Source organism: Cetorhinus maximus, chromosome 4, assembly GCF_964194155.1.
Source record: "Cetorhinus maximus chromosome 4, sCetMax3.hap1.1, whole genome shotgun sequence".
NCBI lineage: Eukaryota > Metazoa > Chordata > Chondrichthyes > Lamniformes > Cetorhinidae > Cetorhinus > Cetorhinus maximus.
The window spans coordinates 150860303-150883049 of NC_135882.1; the positions used below are offsets into that span (position 1 = coordinate 150860303).

Here is a 22747-nt window from a genome sequence, read left to right on the forward strand (position 1 = left end):
GCCCCCACATTGAATATCCCGCCTTTGCGGGCACTTTCACCCGAGGTGGATGGACCAAGCCAGGAATTTCCCAACTTCCCCTACCCGCCTCGAGAATGAAAATCCAGGCTAAGGTTTCAAGCACTTGTAGTTTCTGCTATTGATCCTTTAATGGGTCTGGATGATTGCCACTTTTATTGGCCTGTAGTAAAATGGAGGTTTTTTTTAATAAAGTGTAAAGTTATCAATTAACGACTTTTTTTTTAAAAAAAAGCTTTTTTTGACATCCTATTGTCACCATAGGGTTCATTGGTTCGATACAGTTTAGGGGCATGGAAGTGCCATAGCTAGGCATGGGGGTATGAGGGGCTATAGAGGATAGGTGGTTGGGGGGAGCATACCTTTGCATGGAAGGCATGAATGGCCATAGGGGGTTGGTGGAGTGCATGGGAAGGACCTTTTGATCTTACCTTTCAAAAGGTTGCCTCATCCCGACGATGGTTCACAACACCTCTGAGGTGCCGTGAAGCACGACTCTGAAAAGCTGGCCCAACGCTATAATAATTGTGGAGGGCAAGGGCATGCCTATATCCCTGCAATGGAGCCTGCCAGGTTAGGAGTGCAGGCTGTGGCCTACGGCCCAAGCCAGCCTGCATCTTTAAACAGCACAACTGAAAATAGGAAATCCCAGGAATGGGGTCGGGAATCCCAGGATTGGCCGCTATTTTCACCCCTCCATGGAGTCTCCCTGACTCCATGAAAATCCAGCCCTACATCTCTAAGTTCAGAGGAACAAAAACCAACTGCTTCCTTCAGACATGCTGCATCCAAGGCAACAAGATGACCGTTTAACGATCAAGAATGTAGAGCTGCTGTCTCCTGAAGTGATTTAGATGTTTTCAAATTCTAATTTGAATTCTTCATCAGCTTTTCTGGTACTATATCCATACAGTTATTTTATTCATTCACAGGATGCTGGCATTATTGTCATGGCGAGCATTTATGGTCCATCTCTAATTGTCTTTGAGAAGGTGGTGGTGAGCTGCCTTCTTAAAAACTGAGTGGCTTGCTAGGCCATTTCAAAGGGCAGTTTAGAGTTAACCATATTTCTATGGGTCTGGAGTTGCGTGTATGCCAGACCAGGTAAAGAGGACATGTTTGCTTCTCTGAAGAGGATTAGAGATTCAGATGGGAATTTACAACAACCCCAGTGCTGTCATGGTCACTGTTACTGATACCCACATTTTTTTTTTAAATTCTAGATTTATTTAATTATGTCTTTAGATGATTAGTCCAGGCCCCTGGATTATTAGTCTAGTAAGTGCTGAAAAAAGAGACATTTTTTTGCCAAAGCTTTTCCTCTTGCACTCACCAGGACAATTCGCAAGAAAATGCCAATGACAGGGGAAACAAAAAATTTATACCGTATGAGAAGAGAGTGCTGATTGGTTGGCAAGCGGACTGTGGTTGGTAGAGGTGTTGCCATGGAGAATGCACCAGTTGATGGAAGCTGACAGCTAGCTGCCAAGTATTGTTTGAAATTTAAACCAGGCAACTTGACTCTGATTGGTCAAGACATTGAACTGTGGAGTGACCGAGCAAATGGCTGTCACTTATTTTGTTTATCCAAAACGTATGTGTACATATTATTTCTGTTTGCAAAGAACAGGGCCCTGTGTACTAATATATATAGCTTCCAGTACACATAAATGTGCCACACCGCGTGCCTGACTGACAATCTTATTTTCGTTGTCAGTGTAGTTCTTAGCGCACTGAGGATTATTTAGCAAATGTTGTAAAATCATGGGATCACGTCTAATGTTGGGCACTGTGTTTTGATTTTGCAAGCATGGGTTGGTTGGGTATGATCCAAACCTTGCCTATTGTGAACAGCAGAAGGGCATGCTGTTTGATATGATCTGCCGGTCTTTGGGACATACGGCGTACATACCTAGCATCACGCTGGCACTGAAATTCATTCCATCACATTACTCATTTGTGTGATAGGCAGACATCTTTTTGGCTTGACGGCAGTGTGGTATCAAGGAGTCGTAGCAAAGCTGCAGTCAATGGGAACCAGGTGGAAAACTTGCTACTGGTTGGAGTCATACTTAGCACAAAGGAAGATGCCCAGAATGGAAAAACAGTAAAAACTGGGAAATAAGAATTCTGGCCCGAACTGGTCTTGTATACCTTAAAATGGAACACCAGTAAAAACTGGGAAATAAGAGTACTGGTCTGAACTGTTGTTTTCATTCTGGTGGTTGTGGTTGTTGGAGGTCAATCATCTCAGTCCCAGGACATCACTGCAGGGGTTCCTTAGGGTAGTATCCTAGGCCCAACCATCTTTAGCTGCTTCATCAATGATCCTCCCTCCATCATAAGGTCAGGAATGGGGATGTTCGCTGATGATTGCACAATGTTCAGCACCATTTGTGACTCCTCAGATACTGAAGCAGTTCGTGCCCATGTGTAGCACCTGGACAATATTTAGGCTTGGCTGATAAGTGGCAAGTAACAATCGTACCACACAAGTGCCAGGCAATGACCAACTTCAACAAGAGATAATCCAGCCACCTTCCTTTGACATTCATTTTGCATTACCATTGCTGAATCCCCCATTATCAACATCCTGGGGGGGTTACCATTGACCAGAAACTGAACTGGACTGTGAATAATGTGGCTACAAGAGCAGGTCAGAGGCTGGAATCCTGCAGAGAGTAACTCACCTCCTGACTCCAGTCCATGATCTACAAGGCACAAGTCAGGAGTGTGATGGAGCACTCTCTACTTGCCAGGATGAGTGAAGCTCAAGACGCTCAACACCATCCAGGACAATGCAACCACCTTGATTGGCACCACATCCACTGCCTTCAACGTTTAGTCCCTCCACCACTGGCGCACAGTAGCAGCAGTGTCTACCATCTACAATAGGCATTGCAGCAACTGGCCAAGGCTCCTTCGACTACACTTTCCAAACCCGCAACCTCTATCACCAAGGAAGACAAGAGAAGCAAATGAATGGAAACCTCACCATCTGTAACTTCCCCTCCAAGCCACACAGCAACCTGACTTGGAACTATACCAGCGTTCTGTCACTGAACCTGGGTCAAAATCCTGGAACTCCCTTCCTAACTGCACTGTGGGTGTACCTACACCACAAGGACTGCAGCGGTTCAGGAAGGCAGCTCACCACCACCTTCTCAAGGGCAATTAGGGATGGGCAATAAAAATGTTGGCCTAGCCAGCCACGCCCACATCCCGTGAAAGAATTTTAAAAAATCTAAATTGAAAGTTAATGACAGGCTTAGAGAAAATGTTCGGTGTATCTATTTTCCTGCAGTGACGACATAAAGTTCAAATCCAGTTCTATCATCACTTCTATGCATTACATTTTGTGATTGGAAAGGAGTGTTGAAACAAATGTCAGCTGCCAGCCTGTACATAGCTAACAGCTCTAAAGCATAAGAGTTGATTGAGATGAACACTGGTCAGTGTACATGTATCTCCTATTATTTCAATATTTAAGCTTATGAGGCAATTCGAAGACTAGCGTTCCCATTTGGCAAACAGAAGCTCATTTTCCAAAGTGGACTCTTTCCAGCTCAATTAATAATGCGAGCAGCAATTTAATTCTGCATGAAGGCGAACTAGTCAATGACATCTGACTCCCTATTGGGGGTGGGGGGGGGGCTCAATATTGTAATCCCATTTTGAACGACTATCATTGATATCTCTCATGCCCTCACTGTGTACGCTCAATTGGATAGTTAATTATACACATTAATAACAGGATTCCCATCTCATTCGGACATACATGGGAATGGGAAAAGCCTGCCGGGATTGTTCCTTGCCTGGTGAAAGCTGCTTCTAATTTGCCAGCTGATGACTGCATTTGTAGAGTCCATTTCACCTGCCACTGCAGTCTCTCAATTCTTAACAGAAGTCACTGTGACAAGAGGTGGACGTGACGGGGGAAGAGGAAACCTGCAGGAGATTATAAGTTGCGAAAGTCCAAGGAAAAACATATTGCTTGTAAAAATACTGCATGGATGCAAACTCAGAAAACATACAGTTCTTCATTCTTGGCACAGCTATTGAGTCAAGTCTGGGGATTGTAAACTGTGCCCACAAGTAAAATAAAACCTTTCTGCTTTACAGGATGACTCAATAAGAAGAAAAGGTACCAAAAAGAAATCAATGAAGAATTTGACAGGAGTAAAAACAACTGCTGCTACTTGCTTCAATACAGAGGTCAACAACCTCAGAAAGAAAAATTATGCAACAACAGGAAACAATTTTCGATGATTCACACCCACTGTACACACCTCGGGGGCGATCTTCAAGTAGTACGTAAAACTGGCTTGAAGTCGGCAAATTGGATGCCTGAAAGCTAGAAATGCCATTAAATATGCCAGTCATTTTAGTCCTCCTGTTTTGGGAAGCAGGTAATCAGCTACTTTCACACTTGAGCCCTCTGGCAAGTCAATCCCGAGGAGGAATTTCAAACAGATGGGCAGCCAGATTTTTTAATGTGACAACCAGCAGCAGGAATTTGAAATTAAAACAGAAAATGCTGGAAAAACTCAGCAGGTCTGGCAGCATCTGTAGAGGGAGAAACAGAGTTAACATTTCCAGCCCCTATGACTCTTCTATTATAGTAGCAGGAGCTTGTTGAAACGTTCTTTTGAGCAGCCTCTAGTTGCCCTATGAATGATATAGGACCCTGATTTGTATATTTAAGCAGCCCTACGCCGACTTCAGGTGGGCTTGCTGGTCTCCTACTTGCAGGCTTGCTAACATTTGTACCAGGCAGGTCTTAGACATCCAAGAAGCAACCAGGATACCCATGGCCCAAGTTTGAACTGCTGTCTGCCCATTTTACAGGCCAGATATGGACAGCTGGCAGTCAAAATTTGTCATCGCTCCAGTCCTACATCATAACCTTAACAGCAACATTATTCTCATCTAATTGAACACAATGGCCTTGAAATGATACAGTGGTTATTAACTCACAAATGTTTGACACATCTAAAATTCCTCTCTCAACAGAGGTCTTAAACTGTGTACAAACACTTAAAGCATTCGATCGCAATTCCTCTCCCTGCTATTTTAGTGAGAGCAGTATTCTGCTTAAAATAAACAGATTAAACCTTGTTAAAATCCAGAAAAGAGGAGTTAGAGCTTTTTATACACCGGTATTCCATGGTAAATTCTCTGGGTTGAAATACTGCAGACCCTGTCCAACTACAGCACATTGGAGGAAGCATAAGTAGTCCATTTTCAATGTCATCACATTGGTATATGAGGAAATTAAAACAACTTTTAATCATTTCAGGTAAGTATAAGGCTTCCAACGAGAGCTTATTATTCTTTTCTGAGTTCTTCTGAAAAAGCGAAGGAGGGAGGTAAAGATTTTGTTATGATGGAAAACTGGTTGCTGAAGTGACTCAACATGGGCAAAGGCTATTTCTTGAAGTTATCTGCTTACATAGGAGCAAGGAGGTGATGGAGATAAAAATGTCTGATATCAAAGCAGATTTGATGGGTTTTTCTCTTGGAAGTTATTTATTTTTGCTCTGATTTTTGTCCTTTCTTCCTCCACTTCTTGTAGCCCCAGCCGCTTAACATCTGACAGTCAAGTGAACAGGCTGTTGTTCTCTTTCATTTGACATTGCTTGGGACAACACAAGAGGTCCGTGACCTAACCTGGGGTAACCTGATATTTCCACCTGTCCCTTCCTTCCTGCAGCGAATCATCTGATTTCTGCACACCTCTCACAAAGGCACAGGAAGCAGAGTTGGTAGTGTGGGGAAATTGTGCAAGTAAAACAATATCCAAACATTGCATGTCATAGTGCACTGAAGCCATTATAATATTTAACACTGGCCAGTAGTAAATTACATTTAAATAAACTTATAGCAGACCTTTTAGGTAATTATTTGCAGCTCTCAACTGTCCCGGTTCCTCTCACAATGTGAGTGCTACTGCCAATTAAACACCGGAAAAGTAAAATGAAATCTGAAATTGGATGCAAGCAAGAAAATTCCTATTTTAATTCCTTACCTCCAACGAGCTTGTGGATAGTGTAGATACTGTCTCACTTTTGGACACCATCCCTGAGTTCCCTGAATCACCTGTGTCACACAGGTTATTGGGGAGCTGTGTTTCATTTGCAGAACTCGGTGTCTGGTGGCCAGGAGAAGCCCTTTCATTGCAAGCAATATTAACGTGATCCATCGGTGAGTTTTTTGCACAAAACCCACTGTCTGCATTGAGATGAATAAGTCTAGTCTGGGGCAATTGACTAATGTTAATATTATATTTGCTATCGTCTTTTGGTTTGGGTCTCAGGGTTGAGGTGTTGGTGGGCAAGATAACATAGTTAGCATCAATCACTTGTTCCTGTGCTCGTGCTAGTTCCGAGTCTAACTGCTTGAAAATGTCACCGTCACATATATATATTGATTTCGGCTGTTCACTCTTATTTATTTTTAAGGTGTGGTCGCCAAACTCATTCATATTTAACGATCCTGGATAGTTCAGTGATCCCTGGAGATGCATCTTTGACACATTTGCTGGAAGACTTGAGAAACCGGACAACTTTTGATGGGTGAATTTCATTTTCATGTCTTCATCGTGGACCATAGAGCGCTTTAGAGTTCCTGTGAGTGTTCCTGTTCTGACGGCGTTGATATCTTTATTTAAAACTGTAAGATTGAGAATAACTGTGTTATATTTTGTTACTAGAAAATATTTGCTGCACATCATTAGACAATTTTTCTGGATGGCTCTGTGAGTGCGTAATCGCTAGCAACATGCGGCAAAGTGCTACATGCACAGGAAATCACTAACAGGACCACCAGACGTTCACAGCTGTTTTACTGAAGCTCATTCAGGGCTCTATTTACATAAATGTGAATTTATTTGCTACGATCTCCCTGGGTGACCGGGTTTGTTTTCTTTGTGTTCACTGTAATAAAACGCTAACATTACGGTAATGAAGTTATTCAAATATAGGAATAGTTTAATGCTATAATATTAACAATAAATCAGTAAATTACTTTAACACAATTTGATCTATATATGTATATATATCACCATTTGATCTATATATGTATATATATATATATATATATTTTATATATATATAAACAAAGTCAACAATTTATGTGGCCTTGTTCTATGTTCCTTAGTCTGACTCTTTCCTTTTATCTGAACATAGATTTTACATCTTCCTTAGCTTGAGGGAACATCGATAAGCAAATTTATCTATAAACACATTCCTATTGCACCAATATCTAAAAAAATCTCACAAAATCTCCATGTTTAAACCCTAAAATAACACAATCATGCTTTTTTTTTTCACCCAGAGAACTCTCTGCATATTAACGATAAAGGGCACCAGGCTTTTTAAAAGAAATCTCCCCAGTTAGCTTACATTGCTCTGTATCGTCTGCTCTTTTAAGTTTTCCTTTCTGTGTCAGCTATTCCAAAGGAAACATTCTCTGAAATGTGATTTTTATTTTTTTTGGCTGATATTTAGGTGTTCTGAACCCAGCTCTTTGTGACAATCCCACAGTACACATTGGCACTAAACTGGCAATTTCACACAGAGAGGACATAAAGGTGGCTGGTGTCAAAAATGGACATGTTAGTGTGGTTGGGGGTATGCTGTCCGGTGACTGGGATTATAGGCATGGTGTTGGTGCAGAGTAGAGGGAGCTTTATTCAGTTATCTAGCCCATGCTATTCCTAACCTGGGAGTGCTTGATCCTGACACTGCTTTCTCAAAGTAGAAAAGTGTTCCACTCCCCAGCGCTGACATCCTTCACCTTGATAAACTAAAAAGAATATGAATTTAAAAAAAGAATAACTAAAACTGTGTCTCAAGTAGTGTTGCAATACAATCCATCAGCACCCACACTCAGCTTCCCTCAAGGAAAATTATTAACACTAAAATGTGAAGTTTACAAGTACATAATTTCCATGAGAACAGCAAGTGAAATTCCAACTGCATGCTTTAATTACAGCTGTTTCAGAGGCAACCAATCAGTTACAGTCTCTAGTCTAAAGTCACTCCTGAGAGGGTCTTGGAAGTTATATTTTACACTACAAACAAGCAAATATCACATAACAGGTTTATTTCCAATACTTTATTGACTGTGCTTGAACTGCTAATTAAGCATAAACATCCAGTGTCCAGTTGGGCCATGGGCTCTTCATGAGTCCTCGGTGGCGACAACTGGCCAAGTGTCTCACAACAGTCAGTAAAGCACAGGAAATGAAGGAGGGGTGAGCTTCCTCTGAGCTCCTCCCGCTCTCTCGTAACGCCAATGGAAACCCCTTCTGTACACGTAAACAGGGTTTCCACTCAAGTTACAGTAGCAAAGCAGCAGAAGCTCCAAGGAAATTCAGCCCAAATCACCAGACAGAGTTTAGCAATTCTTAAAATAAGGCCAGCATAGAAGAGTTGTTGAAAAAGAAAAAGCATGAAGCATGTTCACCTCATTCATATTCTAATAAAACCAGATTGGGCACCAGGCGTGGCACTAGAAATAGCCATGGTACCACTGGTTTTAAGGGAAAAGAAAAATCATGAAAAGTTATAATCACCTCCTGGTGATTATTCAGTGATCACCTATTGATAATGATGGGAGCATCAGGTAAGAATAGGATTGGACATAGCCATGATGCCACTGGAGAAACAGCCAGCCATAATCACTAAATATTAAAGCAAAATGCTGTAGATTCTGGAAATCAGAAATAAAAATAGAAAATGCTGGAAAACGCTGAACAGGAGAAACAGAGTTAAAGTTTCAGATCAATGACCTTACATCAGAACCTGGTCATCAGCTTGAAACACTAACTCTTGCTTTCCTCTCAAAATATGATGTCAGACCTGCTGAGTATTTCCAGCATTTTTTTTATTGCAGACAATAATCACTGCTGTGATTTTCATTATTCTTTCGTGGGATGTGGGCGTCACTGGCAAGGCCAGCATTTGTTGTCCATCCCTAATTGTCCTTGAAATGAGTGGCTTGCCAGTCCATTTCAGAGGGCAGTTAAGAGCTAACCACATTGTTGCAAGTCTGCAAGAGTTACATGTAGGCTAGACCAAATAAGGACGGCAGATTTCCTTCCCTGAAGGACATTGGTGAACCAAATGGGTTTTTACAAGACTTGATGATAGTTTCATGGTCACCATTACGGAGACTAGCTTTATATTCCAGATTTATTCATTGAATTTGAAGTCCATAGTGGAATTTGAACCATTGACTCAGGGCATTAGCCAGAGCCTCTGGATTACCAGCTCAGTGACATTACCGCTATGCCATCATCTCTCTTTTACTTGACTAAAGCAGCAGATGGCACCTGTAGGATGGTAGTATAGCATGAAATCTTTTGGGGGCGGTGGGGGGAGAGCGGAGAAAATAAAATTCCATTTAAACAAGATGGTAAATCTTATATAAAATTATTTAATCACTTACCTGATCTACATGCCATATCTACATCCTTTTCAAAGTCAGTCTATAAAAGTTAGGGAGAAACAGTTTAGAAATGATGATAAACATGGCTGCAGGGCGTCTTTTTCCTGACATTTAATGCTCCTCTCCTGCTTCAACATTTAGGGCTCATGCAATCAGTTAGTCCTCATCGAGGAACTGTGACAAACGCTGATTGTAAACTGCACCAATCTGGGAGTTGCTGTGGTGAATGATTCACTTGCCTCAAAATTAACCGTGTAATGGAATTGGAGCCATCCTGATGCCCAAAAGAGGAGTAGACTGCTCAGGAGACTCCACCAGAGCGTAAATTTGGCAAGGCAGATCTGTGTTTGGAAACCTCATTTGATCAGGGAACAGATCAGGACACAGGCCATAACTTAATCACTGGAAAATTGGAAGCACTATAATTGGCGCATACTAACCTTGGTGCCAAATTGTCCAGTCCACGTTCCCAAGTGAGGTGCTGCACCAGTGGCCCTGTGTCACATAATTTACCCTTCCATTCACTGGAATTCAAACACTGGTCATTACTTTATTAACATATTTATCTTGGTTATTTATAAACAAAGGTTTGAAAGGCACATGGTTACCTTGTTATAGCCCAATTTCCATTTTTGAATAAAACAAATTGGCTTGCAAGGCATTTTCAAAAAAATGGAATTTGTAAATTGGGCACAAAGCAAGCCTCTAGGCAAACTGAAACCATAACAACATTTCAGATTTGGAAGGATCCTACGGTTATGTCAGCCAAGAACATGTCAAGAGCTTCCTTCGTGCAATATGCTTTCTTAGGTAATTGCACTGGATCTTTCTGATTGTCTCTCAGTTTCTGACCTGAATGGTAAGCAAGAATTCTACAACAGATGTGACACTTTTGGTATCATGATCTTCTGTTTGATGGTGACAGACCAAATAAGTGATTGCCTTGTTCCCCAATTCAACAGGGTTGTTTGGGAAGAGGGGTGCAGTTCAGTCATCATGCCAGCTCACTAGTGGGATTACCCTTTGTGAAATGGCATGAGCAAGTTTCCACATTTCATGGCTCATGTATATTTCCCTTGCCCCCTTCCAATTTGCAAGTCCTAATTTACCGCTCTGTAGCTAGAGTTTCCTCTTTTCTATAAGATGGTGGGTGTTACATTCCGAAGAGCCTATTGGAATAAGCTGCAAATTTTTGATTTCAGTACAATGATCAAGATGAATGTGAAGGTACAAGTGCTTCCTTTTTGATGAATTCACACAACATTTTCCCAAGTGCTCGATCGAGGGTATATTAGGGCTGATTTTGATTGATGGCTGTCCAACTGAAAGAGCATATTAACCAGCCCATTTTTACAGCAGCAAATAAAGTACCCGTAAATTTGTGGCCACAGCTTAATTTAAATTTGACAATGAGCTGCAGGACATCAATAGGTGTCTTGATGCAGCTTGCCAGGTTGAAGTCTCTAGCTCAGGCTTGTGTGGCTGCTTAACTTGGTGAGTTAAGCAGTGTGAGGAGGGGGTTGCATTGCGGCCAGAGAGGGTAGAGCTCCCAGGGCGGCAAAGGCCTTTGTCTTATTGAGAGACCCCCTGCCCCCTTGAAGCCCAGAAAAAGCTGTCACTTACCTTTGCTGGTCCTATTTGGCTTCATCGTTTGTGGAATTGGTCAGAGTGTGCACGGCACAGACTTTAGCCAATTATGACCCAAAATGGCTATCAAGGTCCTTTTTGCATCATTGAACCCTGATTCCTACATTATAAGGGGCCTACACAGACAGGCACTTTGAACACCTGGCAATAAGTCCCTGTCAAAATGGGGACAGCAACTTCACAGGTGTTGACAGGGCAGGAAGGTAACTGACTCCATTTTAAGACTGCTATTGCCCCAGTAACGCCAGGTGAAAGAGATGGTTTCCACTGGTTGCATAAGCAATCAATCTGTGTCTTCGTGAATAGTTATTTCCTACATTACAGCATTTCAAAAGTGCTTCATTGGCTGCAAAGTGCTTTGGGCATCCTGAAGTCAGGAAAGGTCCTATATAAATGCGAGTGTATCTTTCTTTTAGTTATAATTTGGCACCAGCATGCAGCACAGACTCATCGGATGTACATCAATACACTCTTGTGTATGGCTGTAAAGTTATATCCCTGCATTGGGGATAAAAGTTGGTGGTGGAGTCATACTGGCCCTCAGGTTTCACTCGTGACAAAGTAATTTCATGAAAGACGAACCTAGCCTAACACCATAAAATTGGATTCCTGTAAGCTATTGCCCAGTACCAGAGGACTGGAGTATCATAAGAATCCTTCAGAATCTTATATGCCAACTCACAGCATGAAGGGTCACAATCCACAAAGAATATTTACGTGTGGATGTCACGTGGCATGAAAATGATTAAACAACTTTGTAATGTTCAGTCTCATCTTGTACAAGAGGCTTGGATTTTTGGGCATTTTAACTGTTGTGAGGAACCATCTGGGTTTCCCAATGCATAAGAAAAGTGTAAATGTCATACATGGTGGGTATCCAATATTCCTGGGATGAAAGGGTTGTCTTCAGAGGTAAGGTTAAGTAGGTTGAGCCTATACACAGTGAAGTTTAGAAGAATGAGAAGGGATCTTCTCGAGTCATAAAAAAATTCTGAGGAGGCTTGACAGGGTAGATGCGAAGAGGATTTGTCCTCTCTTGTGGGAAATCTAGAACTGGGGGCACAGTTTAAAAATAAGGGATCTCCCACTGAAGGTTGAGATGAGCAGAAAGTTCTTGGGCAGGATTATGCCCTTGGTGGGGGTGCTCGGTGGGGCTGGTTGAGAGTCTGACTGCCACCTGTGATCGGCTCCGCACCGCGATTTCACGCGGGTGGTCCAATTAAGGCCCGCCCTGTGTGGACTGCGAGCGGCAGTGCCAAGCGCTGCCTGTACAGGTGGGGGGAGATGGTGGGGGGGGGGGGTGGGTGGGGGGGGGAGAGGGAGAGCGGGCCTGGTGCGCAGTTCGCGTTATGCTCGCGCAAGATTGCTTCAATCTCCATGAGGCACGGAGCTGCTTCAGGTAGATTGAAGCACTTTTTAAAAAGATTAATAAAGACAGTAAAAATTTAATAAAAGATCTCCCCTCATGTGACTCTGTCACATGAGATGGGACATGTTTTTAATTCTAAAATAAAGTTTTTATTTAACGTGTATTAGCTTTAGGGAGCCTCATCCTGCTCGTGGATGAGGTTTCCTAAAAAATGTAAAGGCTGCTTGGCCTTTTCGCCTGCCCGCGAATTGTTAGGTTGGACGGGCAGCGTTAGTTTCAAGTTAATGAGGTTGTTAATGGCCTTAATAGGCCTTTTAATTATCAGTGGGTGCGCAGTCAACTCCGGCGCGTGACCACCAAACGGAACATCGCAAGACTGCGCGATGACGTCGGGCGCCCGCCCGATATCATCGCGTGTCATTTCACACTTGGGCGTGTGAGGCGCGTGCCCGCACGCCCAGCGTAATACACTGGGCCTTCTTTCAGAGGGGTCAGGTTTTGGGATTAGTTTTTGGAATTGTCTGGAATTCCAGTGGCGGCTGGGTCATTGGCTAGACTCAAGGTTGAGTGAGACAGATTGTTGATTGACAATGGAGTCACAGGTTATGAGGGTAGGCAAAAAAAGCGGAGCTAAGGCCTTAGTCAGATTGGCCACGATCTTACTGAACGGCAGAGCAGGGGAGATGGCCCAAAAGGCCCATACCTGCTCCTATTTCTTATGACTTTATGATCAACATTGACCGTTAACATTTTGGTACATTACTAAAACAGATGATCTGAATGACCTTCTCATCAAAAATCACCAAGTGCTCCAACGTGTCATGGGGCCCGACTTATCTGCATGTTTAATTCTTACACTCTTCCAATAATGATGTTTGTCTTACAGGATTGTAAACAGTGCAAAAAGGAATGGTGAGCCCACTCTTTATGCTGACTATTTGAATGAATGAAATTTTGAGCATGTTGTGTCAAACAGTTGATACTAATAATCAATCGGTGGAAAACAGTGCTCCAAATATATTTTCCAGCAATATGCTTCTTGCAGTCTCCGGTTATCTCAACCCTCAATTGGGGGGGAGCTTTACCTAAAATTTACTTGACAGAAACAGACCATTACACCCAACAGGGGTTTACGCTGGTGTTTCTGCTCCATGCAAGGCGGTGAGCCTCCTCCTGCCTTACTTACCCAATACTTTGTTACTTTTTGGGCGTAAAGCCCAGCTTGAGTGAGTTCCCAAAATGGATGGCAGCAGCTCAACCACTTGTTATACACATCCCATTTTCCACTGAGGTTTCATCTGTTTTGTTACTAAAAATCTGTCATTATAACAAACAGCAGCCAAGGTTTCTCATTAATCATATGATGAACACAAACCACAATTAGATAACAACGATGTCCTTGTATATTTTTTGGATAGATTCATTGCATCGTTTGATACTAAGCCTCATTAGAAGGTCTTAAATTTCCTTCTGTGTTATTAGCCGACATCACATGGAAGTAGCAGTGCTTCAGGTAAAGGAAAAATAAATTGGCCATTGTTCCTGATCATTATGCAGTGTACATGTCCAGACACTGGATAAGGATAAAAATGATCTCGACTGTGATACCCTCCAGATCGAACTGCTTCCTGACACTTGTTGGCTGCTCCAGAGGGTCACTTCTCAGTGACTTCTGATGGAAAGATTGTTCAGATTGTAATTTAAAAAGAAACAGTAAAATCAGTTCACAAACTCTTGCTTGTTTGCGTTTCCCTCTATTTTGTGTGTTTATCAAGCTGTTGGTGCCCACAGAAACCTACCAAGAGTAAGATTAGCATCTTCAGAAGAGCAAAGAGAATAGGAATGGAAGAAAAATTAATTTTCTTCTTCTCTTAGAGAGCCGTGGTCTTATTCCTCTGGTGTTCATGCTGACAAGGCACGAATATACAACTTCAGTAGTGCTGGAACCTCCTGGTATGGTAGTAGGTAAAAGACCTGTAGACTCCTCCAGTTATAACTTACCTCCAGCTATAACCATAATGCTTCAGAATGAGAACAGGAAATCCTCTGGCTTCACTATAAACTCTTATATAATGCAACATCTGTTGAACTAATAGTTACATTTTTCTCAAGACTGTTAAATTCTGAATATGAATGTACAAAAAGGATGGACAGAAAAAAGACCAGTGGATCAATTGAGTCTGTCCCATTCTGCTGTGTTGCAAGCAGGCAACACAATCACCAATACAATCCACCCAGCAGCTGCCATATTATATCCCAGGAGAAGCATAAAAATTAGATTAAAAGAATCCTCAGCCAATACAGCAGAACTTGTTATAACATTTCTCACAAGCAATCATTCAAGAAAGGTTGGCAAGCATTCAACACAAGTATGGTATTTTTTAGCACAGATGTCCATACCATTAATTGTGCATGTCCATTTTGAAATGATCCCCCAGAGTCTCCATTCCCTTCTTCTTGTCGATCTACGACTCTACACTTCACTGCATCCTGCACCTGTGAAGTGAGGACAAGAATACCTGGTTAAATTAAAATATTATTGAGGGAAGGAAAACAGGATCAAATAGGAAGAGTTCAAACCCATGGTAAACAGCTGATCCTTAACGCAGCTGAATGAACAGCCAAAGTCAAATATGCGCAAGGTAAACATGAAGGAGGACAGGTCTTTCAAGATGCTGTCTCACCGTCAGCGTTCACTTCTTGAAGTGTAATTACATCCTTTAAGTTCCTCAGAATCAAAGAAATTGTGGTCATTTCAGTTAAATTATTTTATTTAAATAGCGAGTACTGCTGAGGACAACAAAGGAAATTAGCTCGACAGAGTTACTGAGGCCAACAGTGCGAACTGATTTCAATAGATAGTAATTCGGATTGGTTCAGTCATTTGACACCTGACTTAGGCACATTAGTTGCCTTAGGGTGGCAGAAGCCCGGCAGGTTAGCTTGCTCAGAGCTCAGGCAGGAAGGGCCTCCATCCAACTAACACCCCACAGACACTGCTTCCCTTCGGACCCCTCAACGCCTTCGTGGCCGGATCAAAATTTTGAGTGGTAAAAAGTAACAAGGTTTCTTGCCCTGTCACCGGAAAATTTGCTGGGGAACGCAATCACCCCACCAATGGTTCCCCCACAGCCAATTAACCCTCTGTAGAGTGTTGGGCGGAGGCAGGACTTCTGCCTCTGATTGGCCGGGAGGTCTCCAGTCCTGGCAGCACCACCAGGAGCAATGGTCACTGCTGGGATTACGTCCAGTCCCAGCGAAGAAAAACCAGGATCCTCATAGAAGGCAAGTACTGGAGCTCTTTCAGGGAAGGGGACGAGGCATGATGACCTGGGGGAGAGGGGGGGGTGGTTCTGGATGAGAAGAGGGGAGATGGGTTACGAAGGCAAGATTGGGATCAGGAGGCACTTTAGAAGAGGAGCATGGAGGTGGTGGGGGTGGTGGGGGACGATGGGGAAGGCCCTCTCTGCCTGAGCTCTGAGCAAGCTAACCTGCTGGGCTTCTGCCACCCTTAGGCTGACCTCTTCCTGCTGGCCTGAGGCAGCCCTTAAGGGCCTCAATTGAGATGAGAGCAGGTGGGTCGCCCACAGCTACCCCTCCACCACCACCCCCCCCAACCCTGCCACCACCTCCCGTGAAATTGCAGCCAGGTTGTGGGTGGCTGGGTGGGTGGGTGGTCAGTGGGAAGGACACCCCCAGGCCAGGATTTTTCAGTCGGCATGCGGGGGCAGGCCCGACACGCCGGCACATAAAATGGTGCGTGATGACGTCGGGCGTGCGTCCCAGCATCATTGCGCTGCCTCGTGATGTTTCGCTCAATGGGCACGCGCTGGAGTTGGCTGCGTGCCCACCGATAACTGATAGGCCTATTAAGGCCATTAATGAATTAATTAATGTCAAGTTAACGGTGCCCATCCAACCTTACGGTTGGCGGGCAGGCGAAAAGGCCAAGTGACCTTTACATTTTTTTGGAAACCTCATCCACGAGCGGGATAAGGTTTCCTAAAGCTATTATGAATTAAATAAAAAGTTTTCCTGAAAAATAAAAAGACGTCCCATCTCTTGTGACCCGGTCACTTGAGCGGACATGTTTAATTTCATTTTTATTGCTTTTTATTTATTATTTTCAAAAGCGCTTTCAATCTCCTTGAGGCAACTTCGTGCCTCAGGGAGATTGTTGTGCTCTTCCACGCGCATGCGCGAAAGAGCGCTGGCCCCGACTCTCCCTCCTCCCCCTGCCTGCACAGGTCGCTGCCACTTGCGTGTTACGCTGGGCGGGCCTTAATTGGCTCGCCCTTGTAAAATGGCAGCGCGCACCCGATTGCGGGCGGCGGTTGGGTTCCCGACTGCCCGATGCGGGAAAAATTCTGCCCACAGGTTTTCCGGTTTGCTCCCCAGACGGAAACCTGCCAGCGGGAGGCTGTAAAATTCTGCCCATGAAAGAAAACAAGCATTGGCATTAAGTTTAACATTAATAATAAGTTTGGACTTAATTAAAGTTTGTCTTTCTTAACCTGTTTGCCAATGGCTCTGAAAGCAAAATTCTACCACTATTATCAAAGTGTACTGAAGTCTTGGCCGCTTCCCATCTTTGACACTCTGGAGATTGCTGCCAACCACTGTTTTTTTGCCCTTACTTATGGTAAAGTGGGAGGTGGTTAATAAATGTGCATTAGGTGCCATTAGTTGACATATTATACATGTAACTTTAACAAGGGAACATTGTCTTTGCTAACCTCTTTAAAAACAATTAAATAAGCATGATTTAAAGTGCCGGGAAGATTCACGAGAATAGTTCCGGGGTGAGGAACTTAGAAAAGGTTTTTTCTTGGAGAAAAGGCTGAGAGGAGATCTGATAGAGTTATGTATTATCATGAGGAGTCTACAAACAGTAGATAGGGAGAAACTACCCCTCGTGAAATGATTGAAAATGAGATGACACATATTTAAAATAACTGGCAAAACGAGCAAAAGTGACATGAGAAAAAATGTTTTTCACGTAGCAAGTGGTTAAGGTCTGGAATGCACTGCCTGAGTGTGGTGAAGGCAGGTTCAATTGAAGCATTCAAAAGGGAATTTGACTGTTATCTGAGAAGGCAGAATGTGCAGGGTTATGGGGAGAATGCAGGAGGATGCACTAAGTGAATCAGGCATTTGGAATGCCAGTGCAGAATCGATGGCCTTCTACGCTGTAACAATTCTGTGATTCTGTAACTTTATGGTCCTCAAATTCTGAGGCCCATGATCTGCCAACAGAAGTGTGGTAAAGCAAGACTCTGAATGATGCGCAACTCCATCCCTAATTCTGAGGACTACGCAGGGTAAAAGCCTGCATATAAAATATCAAGGTGCATGGTTGTTTGGGATAATGATGGGCTGCATTTCACATGTCCCTGCCAGGTGTGTTTCCGGCAGGGGGCACGTAAAATAGGGCAGGTGCCTACCCCACCACCTTCCCACCCACTCCCACAATCACTCCCACAATATGAGGGGTGGGCAGATGCTGAAATCAGCAGCCCATCCGCCATATTTAAATAGATAATCAAGCCTAATTTTAAAAAAAAATCTTTTAAGCGCAGCAACGAAGGCGGGAGGGGGGTTTCTATCTTCGGGGGATGGCCTTTGCGGATTGGGAGTTGGGGGGGGAGCTGTCCCCTTAAGATAGAACCCCTTCCTACCCACCTGTTGCCTTAAACCCACCAACCCATCTCCCCCTACCCCCCGCCAACCCCCTCCCTAAGCTGCCCAAATCCTCCCTGTCCAAGGCCCCGGATTTACCTGTTTCCGGGTATCCATGGGCCTACTTTTTCTTCCTAGTTGAAGTCCCGCCTGTGCTCACTAATACACTCTTGGCCTTGCCAGGGCTGATGGAGCTGCTGGCTAATCGGATTGGCCAGCAGCCCCCGAGGGCAGGACTTCCTCCCCAGTAAGTCCCACACTGGCCCTGTTTAGCCTGCGGGCAGTGCTTTATGGCTGCGAGGTGGACCAGCATGAAGTGGTTTGGCTCCACGCCGACTTTGCTTCTGGAAGGGACGAGGGGGTGGGAGGCATTGGGGGGGTGGGGGGGGTCTGAGTCATCTGCTCCCTCATAATATTCAGCCTGAAGTCTCCAGTAAGGGCAGAATTGCTGTGTTTTGAGTGCAATTACACTGAAAACAGCACCAGCCTGCAACAATTTCAAACCACAGGTCAAAAAGGTACCAATAAGAGAAGTGGAATGACATCATTTTTACTGTGTTGAAATTAGCTGTGTCAATACAACAGTCAGGCCCACACAGAAGGAATTCCAACGGCACAACTTAAAAATAGGTCAACGAGTGGAAATTACATATGGATTTAATGCAAGGGCAGAGGGAATCCGGAATTCACTCTCCGAAAGGTTATGGATGCTGGGTCAACTAAAATTTTCAAGGCTGAGGTTGAAAAGATTTTTATGAAGTAAGGGATTTTAAGCAGAGGCAGGTAAATCGATGTGAGGTAATGAACAGCCATGATCTAACTGAATGGCAGAAGGGCTCAAGGGGCTGAATGACCTACCCTTGTTCCTGTGATCTTGGTCTAAATCCATCATTTACATGGTTGTGTTTTTGCTGGGCCAGGCGATTCTTACACCCTCTCACTTCTGGTGGAATATAGGGCAGAAGATAAAAGTGGTAATAACTGCACGTCTTCTCTAAGGGAAAAATTTAATGGGTGACAGGGTTCTGAACCCTGTCGCTGCAAAAGTCGGTGGGGAGCTCACCCCCAATCCGGATGGCTCCCCTGCAGCTCTGAGGAGCATTAAATGGCTGGAAACAGGCCTTCTTCTCCCATTTGGGGAGGAAGTCCCGCCACCCCAGAGCTGCTGGCCATCTGAATGGCCGGCATCTCTCTGGTCTCAGCAGTGGTGGCCATTGCTGGGACTGTATTCAGGCATTGCAAAGAGAGTAAAGCCGGGTGGCTGGCCGGCGGGGGGGGGGGGTGGGGGGGTGGAGAGGGGAAGAGGGGACTCCTGGTGGGGTGGGGTGAAGACCTTGGTGTGGGGGGCGGAAGCTGATCAGAAAAGGGGGCCTGTCAACAAGGCACACTCCCTTTCCAGCTTAAGGACTGAGCAGGCTAACCTTCTGAGCTTTCAATCTGTTGTGGACTCACTGCCGCTGACCAAAGAATTGTGATATCATTTGGGGCATAAAATCGCGGAGAGGCCGGGGGCGGGTGGGGAGGAAGCAAGAAAGCCACCCAGAGAATTTTACGTGCACCCCTGCCTCCAAGCCTACCCACAGGGGACCATAAAATTCTGCCCTAAGTCTCAAATTCTGACCCGCCCCCCCCCACCCTCAGTTACTCTCAGTTAGAGCCACTGGGTTCACCTCTGAACAAACCATCAAAATGCTGGTCTGCAGAGCGGCTGCACTGGATAGCCGCAAAAAACTCGCATGCGGATTGTGATGCTCAATTAGCCGATGACTCAATGTAAAACACAGCAACTTGTGCTGTTTGCTTATTTGAATGACTGGGCCACACAGCCTGCGCGAACCATATTGTACATGGGCTGCACACATCAGTAGGGAGCCCAGAATCATAATTCCCAAGCATCACTGTTCTGCGCCCCTGAAAGGGGACAAGCGTTGTGCCTGGAGCAGGTGTTGGCAGTGATGCGGGAACTGAATTTGACCTGGGAAACCGTGAGGAATGACAACACGGGAAAGTACGGGACGCAAAGTTTTCCGAAGCTGCCCTGGAGGCCTTGGTAGAGGAGGTGGAAAGTAGGAGCAATGTGATGTATCTGCAGGGGGCCAGGCGACCCTCCAGGCACAAGTTCATAAGGGGGTGGGTAGTTGTGGAGGTCAATGCCAGGAGTCCAGCCCTGCTGACCTGGATGCAGTACTACAAGAAGTTCAATGACCTCACAAGATGATCGGTGAATCATCCCACTGACTGCTCATTTCGCTATACTCCCATTTCTCACCAGCCAACAATCTTTATCAAGCAGCACTCATATCTAAAATTCATACACATCACCTCACCTGAAACACTTAACACTGCTGCAAACTTCACACTCACACCTCAGAGCCTGCACACATTGCCAGCTTTTCAACTATAGTAGGACCATCGCCCAAACACATTGCCCCACACTCACTGCCACACATACTTCTCTCTTGAAGAACAATTTGACACATAATCAAAGGCAGCAGGAGTTAACTCAAGGTGGACAGATGTGGCTGCAGGTCCTAATCCTCATGACAGAGATGGTACTGGTCATTATTGGGATGACCATTGTTGAAGCTGTGGCCAGTGTTGGAACTTATCTATCAACGATGATGGCATTCCTGGTATCTAATCCTCCCTTTCACAACCCATATCCCCCTCATCTTTCACGCCTTATGATTTAAAAGCTGCAGATGACCTAAGAATTCACCTCTTATTTCTCCCGCCCTCCCATCTCTCACCACAACCCTATCCTTGTGCTTTTTTCCTTTCAGATACCCAAGAGGGCTGACCTGACCAGGCAGTGGAGAAACACTAACATGACAGTGATGATAAGACACAGCGCCAATTCTTGATTTCACACTTGGAGCCACCAACACAGATGCTGACACTGTGCATCGCTTAAAGGATCGAGTTGAGGCAAGATTTGCATATGGTGAGACACATAGCTAGGTTGCACATGTGTATCAGTGCAGAGGATTCAGATGAGCACTTCGAAGGAGCACACAACTAAACGCTTGGTGTATTGGGGAGTCTATGGTCAACATCCTGGAGCAGAGGAACCCAGCGTCAACTTGGCACAGAGGTTCATGTTGAGCTTGGAGTGGTGCCAGGTTGCAAGGTGCAAGTTGCAGTGGATGCTCAGACAACTGTTACGCCAGGTCAGTTTGCTGTCATGAGAATTCATACTGCCACCATCGTGACTGTGCATTACAATGTCCAAAGAGGCTTGCAGTGCAACAATCAGTCCCCCAGCAGGTGACTAACGTTGCTGAGGCACGACCCTGGGTGGGTGGCTCCATGGAGCATGATCCTGCTGTCTTCTCTCAGGATGATAGCACTGGTTCTCCCACCACTGCTGCACTGCCAGTGCCCTTGCTGCTGCTCATCAGCCAGCCAGACCAAACTGCTGCTGTCTATGGTTGGCCAAGATGGTTCAGCGTGCAATCGGGCCTTCTAAGCCCAGAATTGCTCATGGCCGTTCTCCACGGCCATCTGTTATCTTCTCCACTGAAATTCAGCAGTCTTCCACCAGTCACACTGCTGCCACACTGGGTTAGCAACTATGTAGGAGCATTAGACCAGGCAAAGACAGATAGAGGGCAGGCATTGAGAGAATACATAAGGGTAATTAGTTGATTCTTGTGTGAAATATGGCATGATTTGATTTATAAATTGCATTTGGAATGTGTATTTTATGATTAATTTTATTTTTGTATTGTGGCCGAGTGGGTGCTTGATGGTCAGTGACAAAGGGAAGGTGAGGTGTTGAATGGGGAATTGGGACTGCGGTTACTGGGTTCAGACTTCAGAGTTCTTCACGGGCATCTCGGGCATAAAAGGACTGTCTAGGTTTCCTCCCACTTCCCGCTTCTTCATCTTCCTTCTCATGATGCTGTTCCTCAGCTGGTTGCCATATAGTAGATGGCAAAGGGCAGACATCTCATAGATTGTTTCTTGCTGAGGTTTAGATAGGAGAACTGCCTCCTGAAGACCCTGGATGTGGCTTCTTGCTATGATCCCTACTCACCCTCCTCTACATGGCTCCTTGTCCATTCTCCAATTCATGTTGCACTACTCAAGCCTGCGAGTGCCTAGTTTGCGCAGAAGACTTGGGCCAGGATTTTACGGCCCCTCCGCAGTGTGTCTCCCCCCCAGTAGATGCGGTGAACAATTTAAATCTCCATTCAGTTTGGTGGGACCGTAATATCCTGCCGGGCATAAGGGGCCATAAAATCCTGGCCTTGAAGTCAGCGAAAAGTCCTTCAGCATCTGCCACCCTCACTCCCTGTGGACCATTGCAAATTTAAACAATTACAGAAAGCACCAAAGACTTTTAGAATTGTTGCCACAACCAGAAGATATCAACAAACAACTAACAACTACTAGCTGCTGATCCCTTTAAATGACACTGGTGGGCAGAGGGTGGGTGGGGCTCCTTCTTGCTGCTGAATGGATGTTCAGCTATGTGAGGTTCAGGGAGGTTCTTAGCTGCAGCATTGTGCTTCAAAATGGCACGCCTGGCATCAAATCAACACTCAATGCTGACTGAAGTCAGGATCTACCTGCTCC

The 22747-nt window shown here is 44.7% G+C and overlaps 1 protein-coding gene across 5 annotated transcripts in view; it reads right to left on the bottom strand.

The window, feature by feature from the left end:
* Window positions 1-22747, bottom strand: part of LOC144679959 (adhesion G protein-coupled receptor B1-like) — a 186727-nt gene that overhangs the window by 37738 nt on the left and 126242 nt on the right. For 3 of the 5 annotated variants that reach the window (XM_078540969.1, XM_078540966.1, XM_078540965.1), the window contains 4 exons: window positions 14888-14983; window positions 9472-9511; window positions 7741-7824; window positions 6047-6690 (listed from right to left, as the gene is read on the bottom strand). In XM_078540969.1, coding sequence (XP_078397095.1) covers window positions 6047-6690; window positions 7741-7824; window positions 9472-9511; window positions 14888-14983 — 864 coding nt within the window. The remainder of the gene's footprint in view (window positions 1-6046; window positions 6691-7740; window positions 7825-9471; window positions 9512-14887; window positions 14984-22747) is intronic. The other 2 variants (XM_078540970.1, XM_078540967.1) reach the window with 1 other exon arrangement.